At 41.6% G+C, this 27174-nt stretch overlaps 2 protein-coding genes across 2 annotated transcripts; one reads left to right on the top strand and one right to left on the bottom strand.

Annotated features, from left to right (window-relative positions):
• The first annotated feature begins 10418 nt into the window (after positions 1-10418).
• On the top strand, positions 10419-17494 carry LOC145656099 (homeodomain-interacting protein kinase 1-like). Its single transcript, XM_081709509.1, has 10 exons — positions 10419-10536; positions 13373-13788; positions 14119-14492; positions 15152-15275; positions 15703-15822; positions 15943-16029; positions 16330-16511; positions 16655-16885; positions 17142-17268; positions 17396-17494. Exons 1-10 carry the CDS (start codon positions 10419-10421, stop codon positions 17492-17494), a joined length of 1878 nt encoding a protein of 625 aa, XP_081565635.1.
• Positions 17495-18877: 1383 nt separating this feature from the next.
• LOC145656111 (ubiquitin carboxyl-terminal hydrolase 29-like) lies at positions 18878-23776 on the bottom strand. The gene is made up of 10 exons (XM_081709515.1): positions 23481-23776; positions 23350-23389; positions 22958-23128; positions 22579-22710; positions 22330-22456; positions 22035-22171; positions 21513-21606; positions 21305-21384; positions 20290-21186; positions 18878-19423 (listed from the first exon to the last, which is right to left on the bottom strand). Exons 3-9 carry the CDS (start codon positions 23110-23112, stop codon positions 21057-21059), a joined length of 855 nt encoding a protein of 284 aa, XP_081565641.1. The 5' UTR covers positions 23113-23128; positions 23350-23389; positions 23481-23776; the 3' UTR covers positions 18878-19423; positions 20290-21056.
• Positions 23777-27174: the final 3398 nt, after the last annotated feature.

The following is a 27174-nucleotide window of genomic DNA, read 5'->3' as shown; positions in this document are numbered from 1 at the left end:
CCCAAAGTAAAAGAATGGTGTCTCCAATCCTTAGAGTTCTGAATGTCAGAGGTTGGTGAACAAGTGCTCAACCATGGATGGCATTGCAAGGCTCCCCCCATTGGCAATGCACAAAAGCTGCTTCCAGCAGGGTTGGGTTGAAGTAACAGCAAAATGTAATAAAAACGCAAATGAACGTAAATGAACTTGATTCTTTAGTGCTCTGGTGAAGCAATTTTTAATCTATTGATGCAAGGTCCCTTGTGCTGTCATTGTACATTGTACATTGTGTATATAATCATAATATACATATATTGTACATACATTGTTAATATATTTTTGTACATACATAGAATATATATATTTATCTGTATATATATTTTTTTCTCTATGCACCCCTGGTTCTCTTCCTCAGTTTGGACAGAGCACTCTCCACCATTTCACTGCGTGTTATACTGTGTATGACTATGTATGTGACGAATAAACCGAACTTGAACTTGAACTTGTCTGTGGTCCCACCTGGTCAGACCCACGATTCCTTCTGCCTAGCCAACTACCTACGAACAACAGACAAAGAGAAACATTTCCTAACCCCACCTCACACACCCCCGCCCATCTAATATGCATAGGGGGGGCATGGACCCGCCGAAATATTACAGCTTGAAACGATGAGTCTAGAAACAGGTCCGATATTTTATACTCCAACAATGAACTCATGACAATAAAGTGGCTCTTGCAGGTGTGAATGACAGTGAGAGCGGACCCTCTGAAACAAGCTTTAGTGAAAACATGAATAACAACGAAACCGATGGGTGCATCAACCCACCGGTGCTAGCAGTCGTCGTTCGAGCTGTGATCAGGAATCTGATGTATAGAAATATTGATGAAGATATGAGAGAAAACTGTCACGGCTGTGCTATTGACCATCCTAGTCAGCGTCAGCACACATGCCTGTACGATCCGGATGAATCCTATTTCAGCCTCAACACACCTAAGCTGATACAATAAACTGTTCAAGCCGTGGTTCATACATACTCTAGCCAGAGCTTTGAAGCTGTGCGGCATTCAGATACCTCCATCCTCTAGCAAGATTCAGGCAATCGCTGAGGTAGTGGTAACCGACCTGCAGGAAGAACAGAATATCAAATCCACTCTCAAAGAGTTCATAGTAAAAAACAATAGCGTGTGCGGGGAGCAGGTACAAGACGCCGTTGTGGACTACTGGAAGCTGCACGAAAACCTGAATGAAAAAAACGATAGCATGTGCATGGAGCAGGTACATGACGACGTCATGGACTACTGGAAGCTGCATGAAAACCTGAACAATGAAAACGATAGCGTGCGGGGAGCAGGTACACGGCGATGTCGAATACTACTGGAAGCTGCACACAAGCCTGAACCCTGGTGCTTGAGCCAAATGGGAATCTGCATGGACACCAGCGCTGGTCCTTTAACCGAGAAAAAAAAAAGAGTGCTGAGGACGAAGTTGATCACGCTGTTCTGTAAAACCCTTGAAAATAGAGTCAGAACCATAAATCGATAATATCAAATCCGCATATAATTTGGAAAAGCTGATGTGTGTAGTATGTGAGTCTAGTCAGTGGAGTTCTCTAGTATCGGAAGCCAATAATACATGTTATCCTTTACACATATGTATATGTATATATATATATATATGTCATGTTATTTCACATATGTTTGAAAACCCGATGAATGTAAAAACGGGCATATATTATATATATATTCACATATGTAATAGATGTATGTGTTTTGAAACTAAGTAACGATGAAAAGGTTGATGTATATAAAACCTTTGATTGCATGCTTTCATTTTTAATTGAATGTAACGTAAACATAACCTCTTTTGCCAAAAAGATGCTAATAAAACCATAATCCAATCTAGCACTCTTTTCATTGTGTTTCAATCATTTCGCCATGACTGAACGTCTGCTGAAAAATATTTACTACACTCCTTCAAACCCAGGATCCTATGGAGGGGTCAAGAGTCTGCAAAGGTCCGTGGTGGATGAAATCGGTAAACAGATTGATGATAAGGAAATCAAAAACTGGTTAGCAGCTCAGGATGCATACATGCTACATAAACCAATCTCTGTGAAATTTAAAAGAAACAGAGTCATTGTAAAAAAACACAGATGAACAATGGCAGGCCGATTTGGTGGACATGACCAACATAACGGGAACATGAAATTTATGCTAACGTGTATAGATATACTTTCCAAGTATGCTTGGGTATGCATGATGAAAAACAAGACAGGTGCTGAGGTTACCAAAGCCTTTGTTTCAATTCTAAAAGAAGGCAGAGTTCCTAAAAAACTTCAGACTGATGAAGGGAAAGAATTTTTTAATAAAAGTTTCAAAACATTAATGAAAAAAACAACGTCAATCAATTTGCTACTGGGACGGGACAAAAAGCATCAGTGTGTGAACGGTTCAACAGGATGTTGAAAACCAGAATGTGGAGATACTTCACAGCTATCAATACGAGAAAATACATCGATGTGGTACAAGACTTGGTTCATGCTTATAACAACAGCTTTCACAGAAGCATTCAAATGAAAGCCGTTGAAGTGAACGAAGGAAATTCCTTCACGGTGTTTGAACAAGGTGTATGGGTTGTTTCAACTGAAAAAGGTGGAAAAACTAAGATTGAAGTTTAGAGTCGGTGATACCATCAGAATGTCACGATTAAAAAGACATTTTGAGAAAGGGCACGAGCAGGATGAATCACTTTATGGATGAATATTTTACTGTTTCTGAATGTCTAAGGAGAGACCCTCCTGTATACAAATTACGGGATTTTGATGGGGAAAATATAGATGGGATCTTTTATGAAGAGGAGCTGCAAAAGACTTTAGTGGCCTTTAAAACTGAAAAAAATTGTAACTCGGGTTTATTTTGTTCATCAGCTCATCATACAGAGGTTGCCAACATGTATAACACCATACAATGTTATCAGGAACAAGGAACTCGTGATCGTGTGAACCTACGGAGATACATAAAATAGAATTGTAAACCGTGAGCATAAAAAGATCATCATGATGGTATCTTCTTTACCAGAACAAATAGATGTTACATCATTTAATGATTCATTTAAGGAAATAGAATTACCTACTTCGAAGTTCAAGTTTTTCTGTATAGCTAGCCATGAGAATAAGAATAGCCATCGAGTTTCAGTCAATCAAAATGTTTCACGTACTCTAAAACACAATGGTCATATTTGATATTGATCAAAAATAATCAGAATAAAGATAATATCCTTTCCTAGCTCGCAAAAAGAATAGATACGTACATAATGTACATAATATGTAATGATCATTTGTTAAGATGTATGTTTTATCTAGACCTAAAAATTAATTGACGCTAAGCCCTACTGAGTTAAATCATACAGTGCATGATAAATTATTTCAACCATTAGCTAAATAAATAACTAGATACACGTCAGCCTTTTTAGTAACTTATACTAATATAAAGTATAGCATGAATTAGTTAAGCATTACTGAATTGCTTACCTGTTCAAAACGGATGAGCCATGTCCATGTTCGTTCAGAGGTCTTGACAAAAGTTTTTAGATGTATCGCTTACAATTACGACTGTGAACTAAAGGAGTGAAGTACCGTAAAGCACGGCTTTAAGAAAGAAGTGTAGGTGGGAAAAAAGGAAATGGTTTTCAGATAAACCGTGAGCATAAAAAGAAGTGTTAAGAGCCCAAAGTGTGATAACGGACAAGAACCTAGTGTGATAAAACTTGTAAAGTAACCACATCCTGCTTTTTCCGTGAACGACGAGATGCCCGTGTACCTGCAGTGCCAGGGGATTTACTGTCTCTGGTTCGGTGGCGCTGAGACGTAGCGAACTCGGACTGTGCAGAAACAACTGGAGTTTTGTCCAAGCCTACCGTATCAGGAATGGGTTTGCTATTCCTCGACTAGTTTTGGCCAAGGGCGAGCGAGGGACTGCGGGTTGCATGACTGCACATTCCTTGACCAATGCATTGTTAATGATCCATTTTATTTCTGTTTGTTCATTCATACCACATCAAAGCCAGTTCACGTAATTTTCAAAGCCAGTGTGCGTGCCCTAAAAGTATGCAAACTGTTCAAAACATATGCCTTAAATTAGAAAATTATATGTTACTGATCACTGAAATAACCAATTTTCTGGAGAAGCAGATCCAGTCTGGTTAGCAGTGGCTTGCACTGCTGTCTGTGCAAACAGTTATACTGTGTATGACTATGTATGTGACGAATAAACCAAACTTGAACTTGAACAGTGTGCACTTAAAAAAGGGATCCTCGCGATTCTTTTCCAGCTGTTTGTCTTGGTTTTATTTGATAATGTTTCTCTCATCAATTATGCAAAATATATGTATTGAATTCTGTTAAAATTATTATAACAAATGCATTTATCTATTATATTTACACATTTGTTCTGTGTCTGAACAGGCAGGGTATGGATACATATACTTTGACATTTCCCAGATCTATAAACAAATCTCACATACAAGACTGCACCTTTTGCAAAATTGTATACTTGTTTTTGTATCTGGAGTAAGCAGAATTAATGCCGTAGGTCACAGAAGACCTGTCTTTTTTGTATGTTTGCTTTAACAGAGACCTCTTGTGGTGACTTGTCACAACTACGGCAAGAGGCAGTCGCAGACGAGCTCTTGGACGCCAAAGATCACAATAGCTTGGACTTTCATGTTCTATTTGTGCTTTATTATGCGTACAGTAGTTGTGGCATGTTTTATTTTTCCTTTCATAGCATCTCATAACATAGTAAAGTGAACAGTGGGAAAGTGGAACAAAAGAAAGGCATTAACATTGGGTCCCATGACAGTGTTGCAGTAAAGAAAGGAAAATAGGACATAGCTCACATTTCTTTTCAAGTAGCTCTCTCTCTCTCTCTCTCTCTCTCTCTCTCTCTCTCTCTCTCTCTCTCTCTCTCTCTATCTATCTATCTATCTATCTATCTATCTATCTATCTATCTATCTATCTATCTATCTATCTATCTATCTATCTTTCTCCCTCTCTCTTGCTGTCCCAGACAAATTGGGACACACGTCTGTGCTACTGGTTTAGGGTTAGGATTAGTTTTTTTTTTAATTTTTTTTTAACAATACCCATATTTTTATACATTATATATTTTATATATTTTAATGTTGATTGTTTTGGTTCTGTATAAATTAAAAAAGTTTTTATGCTGCATTTGGCCTCAATTAATGTATTTTAAACATATTAGATGTGAGTCCTTGACCAGCATGTCAATAAAGCTACATCCAGTTGCTCTTATCACAGTGTGTTCAGTTCTTCTTAAAAGGGTAACATCGCAATTCTAAATTGTATTACAGTAAAGCAAAACAATAAAGATTATTTGGTTGTACTATTCTATTGATCCTATAGTCAGTGGCTATCAACAAGAAATGATCAAGCACAGTTTTATTGGGTGTGTGTCTGGAAAGAGAACTACAGCTCCCGGTGAGATTTTTGGTTCAAGATTAATCATCATGCAAATGATTGTGATTAACGCTTTGTCTGTTTAATTAAACTATTATACTATAAACCTAATATTAATAGGGCTGGCAACGTTCTAGATCTGATTATTACACGTGTGTGAAGTACAGGTGCTGTAGCTTTACAAAATAGAAAATGTCCACAGTAGCCTAATTATAATATATACATCCAAAATAAACACCAGAAGCCTGGACGAATACTAATGTACATAAGTGCATTAAATCTAGGTAGGACTGCTCGATAGGTAGGATAACAAAACACTTGTCCCGCCATATAAAAGAAATGAGAGCGTGATAATGACTCCAAGTCGCCACCAGATGGCGCCCGAGACCGCTTAAACGTATTCCAGTCGGAGCTGCCTTTTACATTAAACTGCCAGGGTACACACACTGGATGTTTAATCTTTCTAATGGGTAAGCTATATTTTTATAGTTAGGAAAGATTTTTTTTTAAATTATTAATCAGTTAAGGAATTCAAGCTGTTGCATTTTGCTGAGTTGAGGGAATATTGCATAACCCTGTACTAGCCAAATAATTCGATTTGATGTGCTATTTTGTGGATTAATACCATACCAGGTATGGTGGCAACTTCCATCGAAAACTACTTTATCATCACAAACTACATCTAAGGAACTACCAGAAACGTAAGTAACGTTAACATTTTGCTTTTTGCAACATGTTTATTCTTCGTCGTTAGCGATAGTTTTATCTGTGAGAAGTGTAGTTGAATTGCTAGTCTGACGGAGAAGACTCAAGCGCTAGAAGTGCTCTGGTTATAGGGGACTTTATTTTGCGACACGTGAAATTAGCAGGCCTTTAGGGAGACCAGCAGCAACAGTTAGCTGTATAGCAGGTGCCAGGGCGCCGGATGTTGCAGGTAGTGTTAAGGTTTTAGGCAAGCATGGGTTTTCTAAGATAGTTATTCACGTAGGAGCTAACGATATACGCCTTCGTCAGTCAGAGATTACTGAAAATAATATTGAAGAGGTGTGTCAATTAGCGAAGGCGATGTCCGATGCTGTAGTATGCTCTTAATAACATAATTAGTATTAAAGTAACTGATTCACAGAAAACTCCTTTTATCTAAAGCTGGGTTTACTAACTGTTAGATCATCAGCATCTAAAATGCTCATGATAACTGAAATACTAACAGATCATAGATGTAATGTACTTTTCCTAACAGAAACCTGGATCAAGCCAAACGAGTACATAGCTTTAAATGCAGCGTGTCCTTCTGGCTACAGCTATGTACACCACCCTCGTCTAACTAGCCGTGGAGGTGACATTGCAGTTATTTCTATTGATACATTAAGCATAAACCAGAAAGCCTTTGAAATGATTTTTACTAGCATAAATCATGTAGCCAGTGATAAAAAGCCCACCCAGCCTCTTCCAGTAATTGGCATCTACAGGCCACCAGGACGCTACTCAGAATTTATTAAGGAATTTGCAGATTTCCCTTTACACTTTTGTTGGTGATTTCAACAATATTCACTTTGATAGTGGCCAAGACCCTCTGATGGGCCTTTAGTTCTATATTAGAATCAGTTCGTTTTACCCAATGTATAACAGAACCCATACACTCTGGTGGACATATGCCTGACTTAGTACTGAGGTATGGTGTAGATGTAGTTATACTACTCCATCTCAGACCATTCCTTAATTTCATTTGAACTATGTACGCACAATCACATCAGCCACTGCACCTGGTTTTATTGGCAATCTACCAGACATATCATTTGCGACTAGGATGCCCTCAGACCCTACAGAACTTGGTCAAATAACTGAATGCTTAGAATCAGTATTCTGCTGCACACAACTCCGAGGACTGGAAATCATTATACCAGTCATGGTAGTCGGACGCAGTCCCTTGTGACTCCTCCACTTCCGTCCCAGGACCACATTCCCGTATTGTGGGAGTCAGCAGGGTAGCCAAGAACACGGGGGAATTGCATGCACGAGCTGGGGAAGTGTGTCTACTCCCCTTCCTCCCCTTCTTCCTACCCTTCCCAGGCATCCTTCTTCGGTTGGTGTTTCTGTAACGTCTCGAGGTAAACAGGATGCGGGGAAGAGGCACGATTAACCAGACGTTTATTACACACACGAATGATACATAAAACAACCCACATGCTCTGTACACCTTAAACATCAACAAACACACTACGACACAGGGGATGTATATACATTAAAGACGATTACACATAATGCAGAACAGGTGGACAACACGAGAGGACATGGCAACACGGATGAACACACAAACCAAGACGTTTGAGGAGGGGGTGGGGCCATAACATGACATTGGCAGTCTCCCAGACATACTATTTGTGACTAGGATGCCCTCAAACGCCACAGAACTTCATCAAATAACTGAATGCTTAGAATCAGTATTCTGCTGCACACTTAATGATGTTGCCCCACTTAAGAATAAAAAAATTAGGGACAAAAAATTGGTACCTTGGTATAATGACCACATTTGCAATTTAAATCAAAACACTTTCACATTTTAAATAAAAAATTGAACGTAAATGGCGCCACACTAAGCTTGTAGTCTTCCGGCTTGCATGGAAGGAGAACCTTCTCAAGTTTAGAAAAGCACTTATTACCGCTCGAACAGCTTATCTCTCAAACCTAATAGAAAAAGAAAAAAATAATCCTAGATTTCTTTTTAGTACAATTGCCCATCTAACTAAGAATAAGATTGACACCAATGCTCAGATTACATCACCACCATAGTAGTAAAGAGTTCATGAATTTCTACAATGAGAAAATAAAGCACATTAGAGATAACGTTAAGAGCATTAATATGACATCGGGCAACTACTTAGGTACAACCAAGAACAACCAAGCCAAAAATGACTTTTGAATCTTTTACACCTATCCAAGAGCCAGAAATTGCATATCTGATGTTGCGCTCAAAGTCCTCCAGTGCTTACTAGATTCACTGCCCACACACTTTCTTAAAGAAATTCTACCTGAAGTAATTGAACCTTTACTAAATTTAATAAACTAATCCTTAAATATTGGCTACGTTACTAAATCATTCAAATTTGCAGTAATCAGACCACTTCTCAAAAAATCTAACCTCAACCCATGTCAGCTGTCAAACTACAGACCGATCTCAAACCTACCATTTATTTCCAAGATCCTAGAAAAAGCTGTAGTTCAGCAGCTAAGCGCATATCTGAATCAGAACCGAATGCATAAAGGATGTTGAGAAACTTTCTCTCACTTAATCCTGACAAAACAGAGGTGCTTCTATTAGACACAGAGACAGCTAGATCCTCTAATTACTCAAAGAACCTCAATGAAATCACAGTCACATCTTCCCTCACAGATAAAGATCTTGGCGGTATCATGGATCCCAGTCTCTCGTTCGAAGCTCATGTAAATAATATTTCTAGGAAGGCCTTTCTCCACCTTAGGAACATTTCTAATATTAGAAACATGCTCTCCTCACATGATGCAGAAAAGCTAGTCCATGCATTTATTACTTCAAGATTGGACTATTGTAATGCCCTACTATTAGGCTGTACTACTAAGTGGTTAAACAAGCTCCAGCTAGTTCAAAATGCAGCAGGCAGAGTGCTCATTAGAACGACAAAATCTGAATCCATCACGGCTATCTAAGATACTTTACATTGGCTCCCAATAAAATTTCATATTGATTATAAAATACTTCTAATTACCTACAAAGCATTGAATGGTCTTGCCCCACAGTTCCTTAGAGAACTCTTAGTTCATTATAAACCACCATGTCTGCTTAGATCGAAAGGTGCAGGTTCTTTACCTGTACCAAGACACTTTACTTGTTTTTTCATTTTATAATTATATTTTTCTCGGTAATTGTTATTATTGTGGTGACTGTTGTCGGCCAGAGGAGGATGGGCCCACCGTTTAGTTTTAGTTCCTCTCAAGGTTTCTTCCTCATGCTCTAGTGGGGTTTTTTCTTGCCACTGTCAGCCTTGGCTTGCTCACTGGTGGCTTGGACTTGGACATTTGTAAAGGTGCTTTGTGACATCTGTTCTAAAAAGCGCTATATAAATAACTTTTGATTTTGATTTTTGATTTGATCCCCTGAGGAAAAGCCAGAGTAGCTCCCACTCTGAGGCAGATGCTTCCTCTGTGAGCCATTTCCCACCACTGGATGAGCCCCAGAGAGAGCGAAGGATCCGCGGCCCACAGGCTGCTGTCAGAGAAGAGCGGCCCCACTTCAGGCAGGTGGCAAAGAGCTATAATTACAGAGCATACCTAAAAATACACAAATGGCATGCTTTGGAAAAATAAATATAAAAATTAGTGAGGGTCACCCTGACAGCGAATACATTTGTTTCTGTGTTTTTAAAAGTTGATTTTATTAATGAAACCTGTTTAGCATTACCGATATCATAACACCAGGTATGTACACCGTGTTCTAACGCTGTTTTAGGGAGAAGAAGAAGGGGAGCTTGACTCTGGTGCAGTCTCTGGCCCAGAACCACACCGACATCCTGCTTCCCAAGCTCCACGATGTGTGCCTGACTGTGGTCCAGAGGGGCCCTCTCAGGGACAAAAGATTCTCTAATCAAATCATATAAACAATGGCCCAAAAAGGATCTTCGCATTTTGCTGTCCGAGCTGGAATTGCTCTGTTTTGTGACCAAAATGGTTCTAACCTGATGAAGAGTCAATTTGGAATGTTCTAGCGAGGAATATCTTGTCCTTAAACATGGTAGGTAGTACAAACTGATGCTTTTCCTTCTCTGACACACCAAGTAAATCTGCCACATATCGGATGAGTCCGATCGGCGTGTTTAAACAGGCACATCCCCATGGCGTGCCTGAACACCTGAGCCCCATGTCCACTGTCTCAGTTGAAGAATCTGAGCTCCATGGTGTCGCGTGCTTCCATGACAACACTGGCGCACATGTCCACCGACCTGTGGAGGGCCATGGACGCCAAGGCGGAGTTGGTTGCCTGCATGCTGCCGCACAAGGCGGGCGAAAGCAACCTCTTCATCAGGGAGGACAAGGACCTTGCGCTCGGTGCCATGGTGCAGAGCTGCTCGCCCACTCAGGTCATTCATGCTCTGCTGGCCGGGGAACTCAGGAAGGATCACCTCACCAACACCTCTATAAATTTGTTTTGAAAACGGTCATGCAGCCATTTGACCAAAATAAATTACACTGCCAAAAGAGACTTTTAGTAGAAGACAGAAACACATTTATAGTACAGCAGAGCCCTGCTACTACGAGGCAGTAATAGTGGAATCTAGACGCTATAATAGGTTCATAATAATTACACGCTATAATAGGTTTCCAATGTTGGGCAGTAGTTTAGCTGGGGCCTGGGAATATTGACATACCTATCGATATCTTGGTGCCCTTTTTTTTTTTTGGCTCCTCCTACAGGTCCAGCAGTCTGTGATGTCATCCCACGATAGATCAGGAAGCAGCTCCCTTCGTCACCAGCTCCCTGACCAGCCCTACCATTGGCCCGTGGCCTACTCGCTTGGCCAGAGGAAAGCCTGTATCCTTGCCTGTGAGAGGAAGAGGAACACGGAGAGACATGAGGGATTCGGACATTGAACATCAGCTCGATTATTGAACTTGATTATTGTAGTTTCTGGGCTTATTGTTTGTTTTAATGCCTTCATTTTTAAAAAAAAATAGTGTTTTTTACAAACAGACTAACAAACTGTATTAAATGTATCTCAAATGCAATGTGTGATTAATGTGTTTAACAAGTTGATTGTTGTATTTTGAATTCCATGGGAGGTGTAACTATAAAAAATAGTTCTTTGGCACTTAGTGGCAGTATTTGTTCAAAACACATGTAACATCAAGCTCTTATGTAACCTTTATAGGATCTTCACCTCAGACTTTGAATTTTGGCTTAATTTAAAGGGATATTGTGGGGTAATTGGAGCTAATTCTATAACTATAGTAGTGAACTGTATTACTACAGAGAAATCTTTTTGGGATTGTGTGTGTTTAAAATAGAAAACAAAAATTGAAACAGGTAATTTATCAGGTTTCAGATTTCCTGTTCTGCTGGACTGAGGGCATGTTGCTATATTGACAAAATCCAAGTAACTGCAAAATCTTTAAATAGTACAATATATAAACACAGGCAGTGGTAGTTCAACGGTTAAGGTACTTGACTTGTTCTCGGAAGATTGCTGGTTCACTGCCACGTTGCCACTGTTGGGCCCCCGCGCAAAACCCTTAACCCTCAATTGCTCAAATCGTACTCAGTCATAATTGTCGCTTTGAATAAAAGTGTCAGCTAAATGACATAAATGTAATCAGCACAGTCAAAGATTGATTAACCACACTAAGTCCAATACTAAGAGACTGGTACAGTGGATGAGGCACAGAGCAGGATACAGCACTATTTTTTGCTTTCCATCAGCAAGTGCTACCTGGATGCAGTCTTGCTACTTGGGGATTTTGCAGGCTTTGACTCCTTGGGTGTGTGATGAGGATTTTGCTTCAGTTAAACTCCTCATGAACATGTCTGACAAACCTGCACGTATGCTCTACCAGGACCTCATTTAATACTTCTCTTTCAGTAACTTGGAGCCTGTGGTTTTTGTTTGCTATTTCTGACATAACTGGGCAACATTTTACATTTAATGTATATATGGAATCCACAGAATCTATACCATAATACTGTAAAGAAATAGTATACTTTATACATTGTAGCTAGTCCATGCTAGAAGCTCCCAAACAACTCCACATAAACTTCAGCTCAAATAAGCCTCTTCCTTTCCATGATGTCCAAAAGTATTGGCGTTCAAATCATTCTTATAATAAATGGGAAGCTGATTGACAGCACGCGGACCTTTAAACGGTTAAAAGGAGAACTAAATAAGACAAGTGAAGGGTCTACGTTTTCATCTACACCTCCTCCATTTGTTGAAACACCTGCCAATCACGCCACTTGCCCAGGAAACATATGAAGTCACCCACCCCACTTTTTATGTAATTGAATTTTCTTTGACAAAATCTGAAGTTATCTTATACTGGAAGCATGTTTTAAAATGCCATTTAAAATGACAGCCACGATTGTTGTGGAAATTTACCAGAAAAGCACAAAATATTTAGCGTGGGATTCTGGAGAACGGATGCATGTAGACGGCTGAAATCGGTAAGCAGGTACATGTATTAGTCCTAAGAAATGTTATGTTGATAAATGTAGTATTTAATATTCGATGCTATCAAGTGATTTATATGAGTCTGCCAGTTTGGGCCCGTAGGTGCAGCAGTTTATGACGTTACACCTGTCCATGTCACCTTGTTGCCATGGAACGAAGAGTCCGTAGAGTAGCGAATTGATATTTGGTGGAAATCTTCTCACTCCGGTCGATATAGTGCTAATAATTTCAATTCTTTAAATTAAGAACCACAGAACAACATGGATGATCATGAATTATATCCGTTCGGTTTTCTTGAGCCTTCTTTCCGTAAGGTTAAAGGTGGGAAAATAATCAACACTGAGGGTAAGTTATGAAGTTAACTAGCGGTTAGCGTTAGCGTTAGCTAGCTAGCGTTAGCTAAATCATAGATCGTGTTTTGTTGTTGTTGTTGTTTTTTTTTAAATCTGCTGTTTTAGTTTTAATTTTGAATATAGCCCCTAACTAGATCTGCATAGCATTCCTTTGGTTAGTGGCCCTGTTTTCATCTTTCCCTAAAGGAATATTCTCTTCCCCTTCAGATTCCTCCAGTGGGATCGCCAAGAAAGTAAAATTCGAGAGCAATTACTACCTGCGGAGTCCTGGTCCTCGGATTCGGCCGGGGACGCCCTGGCCCTCGGATCCAGGGTTCAGTTCAACCGATGGCTTACCTGCCCTGGTCTTTTCCCCCTCTGGAGCCTCAGACAAGGCTGCGTCGTCGTCCAGCCAGCGGGGAGAAGACGCCCGTCAGAAGCGGTGCAGCCTGAAGAGGAAGAGAGAAGGGGAACACAGCAGCGACAGCGTACAGATCCTGGAGGATCTCTACACCCCTTCATTGTCCAAGCGCGTGGCCAGGAGCGGAACAACCACCTCTTCCACCCAGTCCATTGCGTACTCCGGTTGTACCGCAGATAGCAGCAAATCGATAAGTGATTGCGAATACCAGCTGGTGCAGAATGAAATCCTCTGCTCTGCCTCCAACAGCTACGAGGTTCTGCACTACCTTGGTTGTGGAAGTTTTGGCCAGGTGGCCAAATGCTCCAAGAAGGACACCAATGAAATGGTTGCCATCAAGATCCTGAAAAACCATCCATTCTTTGCTCGACAGGGTCAGATCGAGGTGGGAAAGTTTTGCCTGCTTTTTTGGAGCTTTTGATATGGAATCAGCTGTAGCCCCGATTCTGTTTGTTGGTATCAGATGTGCTAACTCACACTGTGGAATCTGTATACAGCCAGGGTAGCACAAAAACACTTGTGTTTGGTATCAGCACACTAGTTCTAATTTTCAAAGCATCAGTAGGAACTAGTTCAGATAACACATCGACAGCTTGAAGCTTACTATAAAAAGAAGGCTTAGCTACAATTGCATAAGCCATACCTGTTTGGATGTGTATTAAAAAAAAAAGTGCAGAAAAATTAAATCTGTCTTTCCTCATTTGCTCCTCCTCAGGTGAGCATCCTGAGACGGCTGAGCAGGGAGAACGCAGACGAGTTCAACTTCGTGCGTGCGTATGAGTGCTTCCAGCACAAGAAGCACATGTGCCTGGTGTTCGAGATGCTGGGGCAGAGCCTCTACGACTTCCTGAAGGACAGCATGTTCAGCCCGCTTCTGTTGAAGTGCGTCCGGCCCGTGCTGCAGCAGGTCGCCAAAGCGCTCATGAAGCTGAAGAGCCTGGGCCTGATCCACACCGACCTCAAGCCCGAAAACATCATGCTGGTGGACCCCGTCAGGCAGCCGTACAGGGTCAAAGTCATCGACTTCGGCTCGGCTAGCCACGTCTCCGAGGCCGTGTGCTCCAGCTACCTGCAGACCAGATACTACCGGTGAGGGACACGTGCTGAGGCGTGTTAGAAATAAGTGTGCACTTGTTGCACTCGAGTGTGCTTTAGAGTAGAGCTGCACATTTTGGCAGTTGCGATGACCCTGCTACACATTAAAATCGTGATAAGCATTACAGTTAACTGGAGCACGACTGATTCATATTTGATTTATAAGTGGTTTAATTTTAGTGATTCATGTGAGTGCTGTTATTTAGCAAAATACCTGATGAACCCTCTTCAATGTCTGAGATTAGTTAAGATGCTCCGAGTTGCAGGCTTTGGTAATATTAGTATTGGTCATGTCTGTACAAAACTGCTGTTGCATTGTAGCTATACCGTTAATTAACCGTGTTGTTTACCGAGTAACAGTGTTTAACTGCATTGATACTCTGTATTTACTTAATGGAAAACAGAACATCATTGTAGTGTCAGTGCATTTTTGCATATAGTTCCATGTTAGAATAGTGGGTGTGTAATGTAAAGTGGTGTGTAGGGGGGAAAAAAAAACCTGGACTCATCAACAAAATACTATTTAAACCTTTTACATTTTCATGAATGAATTCAGCACCGTTTGTGTTAAAGCAATTGCCGCCGAATCACCACAAACTACGGAATCAGCCGAGACTGATTTCATGATGGCGATATCTGTGTTTTTGGTCTAGGTCACCTGAGATCATCCTGGGTCTCCCTTTCTGCGAGGCCGTGGATATGTGGTCGCTGGGCTGTGTCATCGCCGAGCTGTTTCTGGGCTCCCCCCTGTATCCGGGAGCCTCTGAATATGATCAGGTAAGCACACGGGCCTTTGAGCTGTGCCTAGTCTTTTTCACGCATCTTGGGCTTGGATTCACGGAGCTCTGTAGAATTTCGCTGATTTGGGGTCGGTTCTTTCACTTTCTTTTCACACTTTTCTCACTGTGTGATGAAGACGTAAATCTTGTTTGTGAAAAGAGTGGCGTAGTGTTGCTAATGGAAATGGCCGTTCTTCTAACTATGCAGTTTGTTAGGGAGTCCATAATGGCTAGCAAGGAAGAGAGTGAATGTATGGTTTGAGCTTTTAGCTGCTGCTTTGGCTAGCTTATTTTTAGGAATAATATAAATAAGAGTTTCTATGGCCTGTTTTTCTTTTCTTTTTTTTTTTATACATGCATTTTGAAAATGGAAGGATGAACACAAAATAAAGTCGTAATCCTCTTGCCGTGTGGTGTCTCTGCAGATCCGTTACATCTCCCAGACGCAGGGCCTACCAGCAGAGTACCTGCTGAGCGCAGGGACCAAGAGCAACTATTATTTCCACAGGAGCCCTGACTCCAGCTGCCCCCTGTGGAGACTCAAGGTTTGCCAGTCTTTAAATGCCAAATACCATGTGTTTGTTTCATAAGGGATGTAACTTAATGATGTCATGTAACTTTATGGTGGAGCTGAATGGTTGATTTTTTTTCTTTCCTTTCTCCAGACGCCTTCAGAGCATGAGGCAGAGCATGGCATCAAGTCCAAAGAGACACGGAAGTACATTTTCACCTGTCTTGACGACATGATGCAGGTTATTTTGGCTTTTGTGCACATAACTGTACGCATTGCTTTACTGTTGTGATGTGAATTTGAAGAACGTGAGAAACAGCTTCCACGGCTCACGTTGTAGAGCAGGTTGAGCAAGGTGCTAGCTCAAAGGTCGAGCGTTCGTGCCGTTATAATGAGGAACGCACATGAATCGCTCTGGAGAACGGCATCTACGAAAGGCAGAGCAATGCATAGTAACTTGCTGCAGAACTTGCTGCGTCTTAGGTGGATCGGTGCCCTCTGCTGGTGTTTAATATGACTCACCCCTGGGTCTCTCACGCAGGTCAATGCGACCAGTCTGGAAGGCGCAGACGTCTCGGCGGAGAAGGCAGACCGGCGGGAGTTCATCGACCTGCTGAACAAGATGCTCACGCTGGACGCTGACAAACGGATCACGCCGATGAAGGCCCTGAAGCACCCGTTTGTCACCATGAGCCACCTCCTCCAGTTCCCTCAAAGTGCCCAGTGAGTTGTTCCAGGCCTTCCAATCTACATGTCACAGTTTTTAAAAAAAATTAAGGAACACCATCTTAATTTACAAATCCAAATGGTAGTACTGTAACTTGCCCCCCGCCCGTGTCTCTCTTTCTCTCTCTCTCTCGCTGCAGTGTGAAATCTTGCTTCCAGAAAATGGAGATCTGCAATCGGCAGTGCACAGGGTGTGATGGCAGCAAGAGCCTGTTTGGCAGTGGGGGTGGGGCGGGGGGCGGGGCCAGCACAGCTGCCAACCTCAATGACACCTTCAGCAGCTGGCTCGCCCAGCACAGCCAGGTGGGACAACCGGCACAGCAGGGCGGGTTCAAGAGGTCAAAAGATCGCCAAGCAGAGAGCCGGGCTAGGTACTCCCTGCTTCTTATTGCACTTTTTAATGGTTGGCATTAGCGCTAAAACTCCACACTAATTCAGTGCAAGGGAACCCTAGAACAGGACTCGAGACCTACTGGTCTAGTGTGTGGGTCTGCATAGTGGGTACAACTGTTGTAACAAGTGCTGGATGGCTCTGTGCCATCACACTTTGGTGATAGGTTGTGTGTGTTCACTCGAGTGTGCAGTGTGTGTTGAGAGTGTTGACGTGCTCCTCTGACCCTGTGCCAGACCTGTGTCCTCCCCCGTGCATGGCATGGGCGACGCATCGGAGCCCATTATCATCTCTGACACGCCCAGCCCAGCTATGAGCGTCATCATCATCTCCAGCGACTCGGAGGACGAAGATGACACCAAAGTCCAGCCCACCAGGTGCCCTCGCCTCGTCTTTTTAAAGCCATTATGAAATCCTTCCTAACACTTTCCTTGCCGTCACTCATCTTGTTGTTTAACCCTTCCTTCCCTTCCTTGGCCCCAACTCCCAGCTGCGGCGGGCGAACGTCATGAGCTGCGTGACGGCGCAGCACTCCGACATGTCCACATACATCCCGCTCAGCCCCAAGTGTCTGCCCAAGTTCGTGTAGAGCGCCACCAACCTGCCCAAGTGTTTTTTTGTTTTTGTTTTTTTTTACTTTGAATAAAAAACTTTGAATTGAAGTCGCTGACTGTGCCATGCCTTTCTGTGGGAGGCCCCATTTTTAACATTTTTTTTAACAATACCCATATTTTTATACATTTATATTTTGATGTTGATGGTTTTGGTTCTGTGTGAAGTTAAAATATTTTTTTATGCTGCACTTGGCCTCAATTAATGTATTTTAAACATATTGGATGTGAGTCCTTGACCAGCATGTCAATAAAGCTTCATCCAGTTGCTCTTGTCACAATGTGTTCAGTTCTTCTTAAAAGGGTAACATCGCAATTCTAAATTGTATTACAGTAAAGCAAAACATTAAAGGTTATTTGGTTGTACTATTCTATTGATCCTATAGTCAGTGGCTATCAATAAGAAATGATCAAGCACAGTTTTATTGGGTGTGTGTCTGGAAAGAGAACTACAGCTCCTGGCGAGATTTTTGGTTCAAGATTAATCATCATGCAAATTATTGTGATTAACGCTTTGTCTGTTTAATGAAACTATTATACTATAAACCTAATGTTTTAATAGGGCTGGCAACTTTCTAGATCTGATTACTACACGTGTGTGAAGTACAGGTGCTGTAGCTATACAAAATACAAATGTCCACAGTAGCCTAATTATAATATATGCATCCAAAATAAACACCAGAAGCCTGGACTAATGCTAATGTACATAAGTGCATTAAATCTAGGTAGGACTGCTCGATAGGTAGGATAACAAAACATTTGTCCCGCCATACAAAAGAAATGAGAGCGTGATAAGGACTCCAAGTCGCCACCAGATGGCGCCCGAAACCGCTTAAATGTATTCCAGTCGGAGACGCCTTTTACCTTAACATGCCAGGATACACACTCACTGGATGTTTAATCTTTCGAATGGGTCAGCTATGTTTTTATAGTCCGGAAAGATTTTTTATTATTATTAATCAGTTAAGTAATTCAAGCTGTTGCATTTTGCTGAGTTGAGGGAATATTGCATAACCCTGTAATAGCCAAATAATTAGATTTGATGTGCTATTTTGTGGATTAATACCATACCTGGCATGGTTTTAATGGCACATGGTCAGTAATTGCTGTCAAAATACAGAGGTTCATAAGAACCTCCTTCCTTCATAAGGAGACTCCTGTTTTTGAAACTGTTTTGCGCTAACACCACTGTTTCTGCATACTAGCTCTTACTGCTTTTTTGCAACATGTTTATTCTTCGCCGTTAGCGATAGTTTTATCTGTGAGAAGTGTAGATGAATTGCTGTTCTGTGACGTGGGAGACAAGGCAGGATGCAAAGACGAGCCGTGGTTCACATGAGACATGTTTATTAACACACAAAACAAAATGAAACCAAACACGAAGAACATTAAGCACTAACATCGGAGGCTCGTCGCTTTCAGAGTCCTCTGACCCTGTCTATAAACCACAGGAAGGATCCTCATGGCGGGCCTCCTCCACCTCCACTGATGGATCCTCAGAGCGGTCGGATTCGGTGTCCGACCTGAGGCCGACGTCAACATACTCCTCACTCCTGCTGTAATCCTCATAGTCCTCCTGGTAGTCCGTGGGGGGAGAGTAGGACCCTGCAGAGTCAGACCCTGGATATTGGTAGTCGTAATCGTACGGGTCCCGGTAATCCAGTGAAGGTAGGCAGGACTCTGCAGCATCTGATCCTGGACCACCACCAGGGCCCCCCCAAAATCCTCCAGAGATACTCTCCCCCGATGTGATGACAGGGAGTGTTCCCACAAGCATGGAGGATTCTCCTGCATGGGTTGGGTAGAAGCAGCTACACTGCTTCTTCCCCTTTTTCTTCTTTCCCTTGGCTCGAGGCAACCTTCAACGGTCGGTGTTCCTGTGACGTGAAGCCGGATGCAAAGATGAGCTGTGGTTCAGATGCCACAGACGTTTATTATCATACAGAACAAGACAAAACCAAACATGAAGAACATTAAGCATTAACACTACTTAGAACATAACAGGCAGTCTTAAAACACAACAAAGCAGCATACATGGGGTCAAACACTGACAAACAACAACAAAACAAGGGTTTAAATATGTGTGCTCACAATTAAAAGAACTATAGACAGATGCTGGTTCACTCCTAACATCTGCAAATTAAAATACAAGTTGGTTATTTCTCAAAAAGGACTGAAGCTCTTCCTCTGTCAGTGAAGCACCCTGGTAGTGTTCTCATATGTGGCGATGGAAGTGACGTCCATGTAAATAGGTGTTTAATCACTGCCATGTGCTACTTGGAAAAGAAATGTATCTTTTAGTATGAACAATGTTGGGGATAAATAATGGGGACTTGTACATCTCCAATAGCGATTAGAAGACAATAACTGACACTAGGACACCTCATCTAAATATGTTGACTTGACAAGTATAGTATTATTCATGTTATAAATCTATGGGATAAAAATATGGAAAAAGTGTTTTAACAAGAACGCCAGAGGGGGCATTTACTATTTTGTGGAGAATAAAAAATGGCTCATTTTAATGGGTTAAAATTTTTTTAATTCTTTTACAGAGAGGGAAGGGTGAAAGGACTGAGAAAGAAGGTTAGCACCTGCCAACCGGTGCTGGGAGTAGGCCTCACTCACCTGTCATGCACAAAAGACCTGCAGTCCCAGGGCACAGTAAAGGCTAATTTACTCCCTACATATATAAGCTTGTAAAACTTGTTTCTGTTAGAGTGCTCCTAGACTGAGGTACCTACATTCCTAAGTCTGAAAGGTGAGATTCTACCTGTGCACGTAGAAAATCAGGTAGGCTGTTTTTGTCCTGCTCTTCAGGATGGCTGGCTCAGTGCTTCTTGATACTTTTAAGTCACTGAATGACAACCAGCTCTGTCCTTCTCCCTCAGCTGTGTCACTGATATAGTGGCCTGTCGGAGTAGTCGGTGGTCCTTAGTCATTTAATAGTTTCTACTGCACGTGTATAAATAATGTCAGATTACTCACCATGGTCCATGCTGTCACCTAAATGAGAAACCACCGCCTGGAGTCTGTAGGTGCCAGTGGGTGCACATTCCTGCAACAAACAAATACATCTTTTTTTTCATACGATTAACTGAAAACGCATCACGGATCGAACGCCATCTCTGTATTAACAGGCCTCTTTCATTCTCTCTCATTCTGTCTCTGTGTCTCTCTCAGCTTGCATCTCTCTTCTTTTTGGTCTCTCTCTCTCCTCACCGGTAGGCTTACTTGCTGTCCTCTAGCTCCCTGTCCTTCTCCTCTCTCATTTACTACTGATGGGTTAAAAGAACTTAGTCATTATGGCAGATACTAATACACAGCCATATTATCACTCCACTGTAAGAAAATGGCACAGCTCTACCTGGCTGGGGACTGGAGTTTTCCCCCAGTTTATCATTTTGCATTTCTTGCGGTTTGTCCTGGGTTCCCGCTGCTCCACTGAGGACAAACCACAAAGCCATTCAGTCGGCATTTTGTAGCTAAATGGGAATGGGTGGACAGAGAAGTATGTGGGCACGGGTTGATGGTACGAGCTCACCTCGACTGCTGCCTGAGAGAAGCCACCCCAGGAAGGGCAGAGAGATCCAGCTCGGACGGGACGTCCATCACGTCTGAGAGCTTTTGGCCCAGCATGTCAAACCGCTTAAGGTGGAGGACGAAAATACTGTTCCAAGAGGAAAAGTGACTTAAGGACTGGAAGTGTGTGTGAGTGGAGGAGGGTGTGTGTGTTGGACTGGTTTAAAACTCATTCTTTAAGGTCATCTACGTCAGACGAGACTCACCGTGGCAGTGTGAAAAACTCCACCTCTTCAGTTGCCTCGCAGCCTGCTTCACACTCACAAAAACGCTCCAGTAGTGTTGGCTGAAAAAAGAAAGAGGCCCTTTCATTGAGAGTGATAAAATCAAAATGGTAGCATGTCATAACTGTATTCTCTCCTTTACAACAGGGTAATGAAGCCTTATCCAAAGAGGGTGTGTGAGGTGACCGACCTTAAAGTAAGTGTGTAGGCTGTCAGTCGTAGCAGGGCTCAGATTTACAGAGAGGTGGTTGTAAACATCCACTCTGCAGCTCTGCTTTCCACAGCTTTCACAAAATGGAGAACAGAAATGTTACAACATTTGCACAGAAATAATCTCCTGCATCCCTTATACAGTTTGAGTTATCACATGCTAATATGCTCAGTTTTACAAGTAGATAACATCTTATCTAATGTGAAGCATCAGAGCAGAAAACATTTAGAATGCTCAGTCCATGTCTGTTATGTTTTCCCAAACTCACACACTCTCTGAGATTTGAAAGCTATGTGATGAATACAAGCTGAACTTGTGAGCATTTTAAATGTTCATATTTAAGTTATGTATGTTATGAAACTTTCATGAATACTTTAAACAGAGATGTCCGGAGAAAGCGCCTACTCTCTGTGAGAAAATGTACTTTAAACAAACACGTTAAGACTGGTTAAGACCAGTCCATTAACACAAAGGAGATATGCAACAGTGATACCTAATTACCTGGTGCATGTGAGCACAGACTTGATATGAAACTCAAAGTTTGCCACAGGGCAGATGTAAGAGAAGAAAGAGGCCCTGAGTCTCTCTCCCTCCTCTTTCAGCTGCAGTAAGCAGAGCATCAGGAACTCATGAGCATCCTGTGGAGGACAGCACAGGAGAACATCAGAGGAGGATTTGCTCCTGGACTTCAACAGCAGCACGGTGAGAAAACAAAGGTGGCCGTGTGCAGTTCCTGCAGGGTACTGCGTGAGGTTCTGATGTGTTCTGAATGGCTGAGGGGGCCATTTAGCTGGACCTGTTCATAGTCCTCTTCGAATGCAGGGCAGCGGGCTGAAACACACTCAAGCAGGGCTCCCAGGAGCTGCACCTTCTGCTTTGTGCTGCGAGTGGTGAGCCGGGCCTGCTGCAGATCTGAAAAACATCTACACACAGCAACAGGGAGACCAAGTGGTTTATATCTCTGAGCATCACAGCACCTCCTTAAGCACTCATGATTAAACAGTTCATTTAGACCCATGTGAAGCCTCTGGTTCTGAACGGGTACCTGAGCATCTGGCAACTAGAAGGATCCGTCAAGCAGGATGACTGAGCTCTGATGGGTCTCCAGAAGCAGGAGATACTCAGTAGGCACTGCAGAGTGGCGTTCATATAGCAGCTGTTCCCAATGTTGGGAAACCTAACAGGTCATCCATGTTAAAAATAGATTTAGTGCACAAGCTCTGAAACATCCAGGCCACTACATGTCAGTATAATGGCTGTTTCATAATGTGAAGAAGAACTGCTAAATGACTTACTGCTCATTTAATTACAATATGTTTGTATTTGTATAGGAGAAAAAGACTGAGCTTCACCTGTGTAAACTGTAAAATCATCTACTCTTAATAGGCTGTGTAGTAAAACGCGGTGTGTATTCTCGTCTTTACCCGAGCTGCCGAATGTTGAGGTGTTCGACAGCGGAATGGATGGGGGTGTGGCCTTGGCCCTCACCCTGACCAATCTGACGCCTCCTTTTACTCCTGAGGACGTGCAGCAGCTGTCCCAATAAATTCCGCGGCTGAACACGAGTGTCTGCTTGCATCAGAACAGCCGGAAACCTGAGAGACAGAAAAGAAGGGAGAGATGAATACACAGTGGCCAGTTATGCACAAAATGTTCACATAACAACCCTTAGACAGATAAAGGTGTGAAGAATGAAAAATACAATGATGTTTTTTCTCGTTTTATGCCCCAAGGAAGTTACAATGGCAGTGCCATTGGGTAACCACCATGCCACACTTTTCTCTGCCACGAAGATTAATTTTGATAATGTACCCACCTCTCAATGCGCACGGAGTCCACATCTTTATCTGCAGCCTCTGTATAGAGAACAGAAACTTGGAGTAAATGTCCTTAACCAAAAACAGACTATGCATTTGAACAACATGATCAAATCTGCTGAGCTCTAACCAGGAACAATCACTGCTGTAGTCCTGAGCGACTCATATGAGGAGGAGGAGGAGGCTTGACCAGGAAGGCACGACTGGGTAGAAGAGGCATTGTGGGATATGTCCACAGGTGAAAAGGAAGAAGCAGTACTGAAGATCAGGGACCCCTCAGAGGAAGAGGGGCAAGAAGTGGAGGTGGTCACATTCGCGGCGTGACCGTCTAATGCCACGCAGGAGTCAGACACTTTGGAGGATGAGATTATGTGTCTCCACCAACTTCTATTCGTTTTCTCCTTCTTCTTTTTCTGTAGAAAAGCATTGTAGAAACGTATTGATTTGTATATGCAGTATTATCGCGACTTAGCGATATCTCGGTATTCTTACAAGAATCTCATTTTGATTTAAAAAACAAAACAAAAAAAACTTTTTAATCATCTGCATTTGCGCTAGTTTTTTTAACAGGAAAATGCTAATTAGTTACGCACTGTAACGGCCCGAGTGCCGCTGGTCAAGGAACAGGACGTACAGACTCGCTCCACGGAGACGTTTATTAACGATTATTAACATACGATACAGACACCGGCACTCACGTATAACACAAACTGTGACCGTGAACACGAACATGATCAACGACTGACAATAAGGCACACACTAACAAGGGTTTAAATACATACAAACATGACAAGAGTAAACCGATGCAGGTGTGTGCTGAACAACATAGGCAAGGTTACGCACGAGACAGTCAACGAAGAACTCCCAGTGCACGCGGCGGGCCATACCACGTGACCAGTGGAAGCGTTCCGTGACATGCACAATAAATCTTAATCCTTTTCAGATTATCGTATTTAAAATCGTTCCCAAAGTGTAGGAAAAAACATACATACCTTCATACACGAGCAAACACAGCCCATCCTGTTCGAATCTGTGATCTACTCGATTAGAGAATTAAGTAAAATATCAAATATGGTTTTTACAGGTCCTTTAACTGATATTCGCGATACAGCGCACCTCATTGTTTTGTTTTAAAACGGAGTTTTGACTCTTAGATGTTATGAATATGTATTATTTCGTCATTACTGATGCAAGTTCTCAGTTCTCATACGTTTTCACCCTCTTGAAAATAAATATTATTTACGTGTGTGTGTGTGTAAGCGTTTCAAACGTAAGATTCTTTAACTTCCGCAGTATAGTTTGGTAAATTCAGGTAGCGTAATGTTTTTCCTAAAATCCTCACTGTCTCGCCCTGTGGTAAGGAGAAATGTTCCAAATATGACAGGTTACGTTTTATCATAGATAACTGGCTACAAAGTTACATTTGCGCCCTAATTTCTCTAGACATACATCTATAAGCATTGTTACTTTAAAACGCAATTAGTCTTGCGCTCTGGCAAACGTGTGCACCTGTAAATAATTACAATTATTTTAATGTACAACTTATTTTATTGTATAACCACACTGTAAATAGAATCCATAAGAATGTATTCAAAGCCAGAGTTGTAACGTTCAGTTATTTTTACAGGTAGCGGATTACTGTGCTTCTACTATCTCTTAGCAACAAGTGATTTTTTTTTCTTCAGTATGACATGTGGGATAGTTTAGGGAACCTGGTTTTTTTGTTAGATAAATATGTGTGGGTTTTGACCGTTAAAAAGACCTGAACAAAAAAAATGTTTGGATTTTTATTCGCTGTCACCTTTCATCACGGGCAACATAAAAAATCACACTACTGCAATATCGCTAACATGTTACTGGCATGCGAATAAGCCACCTGAGCACAGAGAGAAACCCAGTGTTATGATTACAGTTGACATTGGAACTAGCTAGATAGCTCATATTAAGACACTTCTTTGGAGAACACGTGCTAAAGTGTTTTCCCCACAATCTATATGCATAATTTATTTGCCAACTGTGACCAGAGAGAGAACATAGCTTACTCACAGCCTAGGACTTGAATGGATTTTGATGAGGACTGCATATGTCTGGGATCAATTCAAACACGTCATGACGATGATATAAAACCTGATGAAACAAGCTTGACAAGCAGCAGTTCCGTTTTTCCGTGAAAGTATCAAGCACAGATGAAGACGTTTCTATGGTTATCTCGGTTTTATAAATATTAGCCTATAGAGTTGGGCTTAGTACGTGAATAAAAGATGGAATTAAACATGCATAAATTACGGTGTCCTGGAAAACCCATCGTGCTGCAAATACACAAAGCATATTCATCAAAGTGGTAACACACTTTAGAAATGCGGTGCAAATTTAGAAAACGCATACAACTTCAGGAACAAATCCTGTCACAACACAACGGAAGTGCTGTTTCCGGAGGACACGGAAAGGGGTGGACTTCTATGAGATTAGCGTGAAGTCTATTGGAAGTAGTGACAACTGAGTAAAAAGGGTTGTTTTTTTTCCAGTTACCACAGTGTTATCAAGGGTAGGTATGTGATACAGAATGGAAGACTGACCTATTCATGCTCTGCATTCTTGCTTTTTTATACATAAGGCAGCCTTAAAAACATGGGATGGAAATCCCATTTAACACAATATGGACTGTTTTACATTCAGAGTGAAATAAGTAACATTCACCTTTTAATATATATTATATATTTATTTATTTTAAATGTTAAAATTCTTAACTAGGTCAGTGTTTTAGTTAGCTGCAAAAATGCCCCCATATTGAAATTTGTATTTCTAATGTCACAAGAACACTTTATTGACCTATCTCTGCCTAGTCAGCCTATAGAGGTTTAGCACACCCACTTAAATTGCCTTTCTCAGGCATTTCAGCTCTGAGTACCTTTTGAATGAAGCACAATACAGGGCAGCCAATCATAAAGGAGCTCATTTATCTTACATCCGTCTTAAAGGTGCAGTAGCAACAGGTGCCTGTTGAATTCCAAGCGATATCTATAGAGGTTGGAAATTGGTTGTGTAAAAAAAAAAAACAGGCTGAAAACGAGTCGTTTCCGTTCTGTGAATTGGGAGAAAGGGACAGTGTGTGGAAGCCCAACCCCAGTCATATAGGTTTGCTTCAAACAGTACCATTACCATCACCCACTCTGGTGCACTAGTTTGAGTGTATTAGAACTAGTAGCAATGCTGAAGCATTACATGTATCTATAACAAATATTCTGACCATGATGAAGTGATAGATTTGTTAAGGCAAACTGTGTATGCAAAACATGTTGCTTAGGTCACTTGCTCTAATTGTACACAACTCTAAAGCTACACAACTGTACATTAGTTAAAGTCTACACAGTGTCAGTCATGTGAAGTACAACTGAAAGTTCCCCTGTTGTATTCTTCCAACAATCAAGTTCTGCGTAAGTGGGGGCAAAATAATATGAGCTTCACATCAAAGAACATTTTAAACAAATGGACTGTATGTACATCTTTTTTTCTAATGTTACAATTGGAGTCTAAAGTTATATCTCTTATCAGTGGAGGATGCACTTGCTCAAACCTTTTCTTTAGATTCCTTTTGTACACACTACAGACTGTGACCTCGAGATGCTTGAATGAATGTTGAACATTCACACTTGTGTATGAGTGCCGAATGTTAGCTAATGCATCATGATGAGCCTATCCTTTTTGAGTTACTTACTGAGATCATTCTCATAGCAAGTTCATTACACCTTGTGTACTCGATGTAGTGCGGTGAGCAGTTTCAATCTTAGTTACAATCTTAGTTATCAAAGACTCACTCCACCGAC

This window comes from Electrophorus electricus, unplaced genomic scaffold, assembly GCF_041902795.1.
Source record: "Electrophorus electricus isolate QZ-2024a unplaced genomic scaffold, ASM4190279v1 Scaffold47, whole genome shotgun sequence".
In the NCBI taxonomy this organism is placed as follows: Eukaryota; Metazoa; Chordata; class Actinopteri; order Gymnotiformes; family Gymnotidae; genus Electrophorus; species Electrophorus electricus.
This window is presented reverse-complemented; position numbering and strand designations above follow the sequence as displayed.

What these genes read in the sequence shown, in the direction of transcription:
- LOC145656099 (XM_081709509.1), top strand. Translation starts at nt 10,419, where the DNA reads ATGTCCACCGACCTGTGGAGGGCCATGGACGCCAAGGCGGAGTTGGTT. An exon ending in GAGCCTCTGAATATGATCAG is followed by an intron (nt 15,276 to 15,702) that starts GTAAGCACACGG and finishes GTGTCTCTGCAG; the next exon opens with ATCCGTTACATCTCCCAGAC. An exon ending in AGGACGAAGATGACACCAAA is followed by an intron (nt 17,269 to 17,395) that starts GTCCAGCCCACC and finishes CCCAACTCCCAG; the next exon opens with CTGCGGCGGGCGAACGTCAT.
- LOC145656111 (XM_081709515.1), bottom strand. Translation starts at nt 23,112, where the DNA reads ATGCAAGCAGACACTCGTGTTCAGCCGCGGAATTTATTGGGACAGCTG. An exon ending in TCGAAGAGGACTATGAACAG is followed by an intron (nt 22,172 to 22,329) that starts GTCCAGCTAAAT and finishes TGTCCTCCACAG; the next exon opens with GATGCTCATGAGTTCCTGAT. An exon ending in GAGTTTTTCACACTGCCACG is followed by an intron (nt 21,187 to 21,304) that starts GTGAGTCTCGTC and finishes CTCTTGGAACAG; the next exon opens with TATTTTCGTCCTCCACCTTA.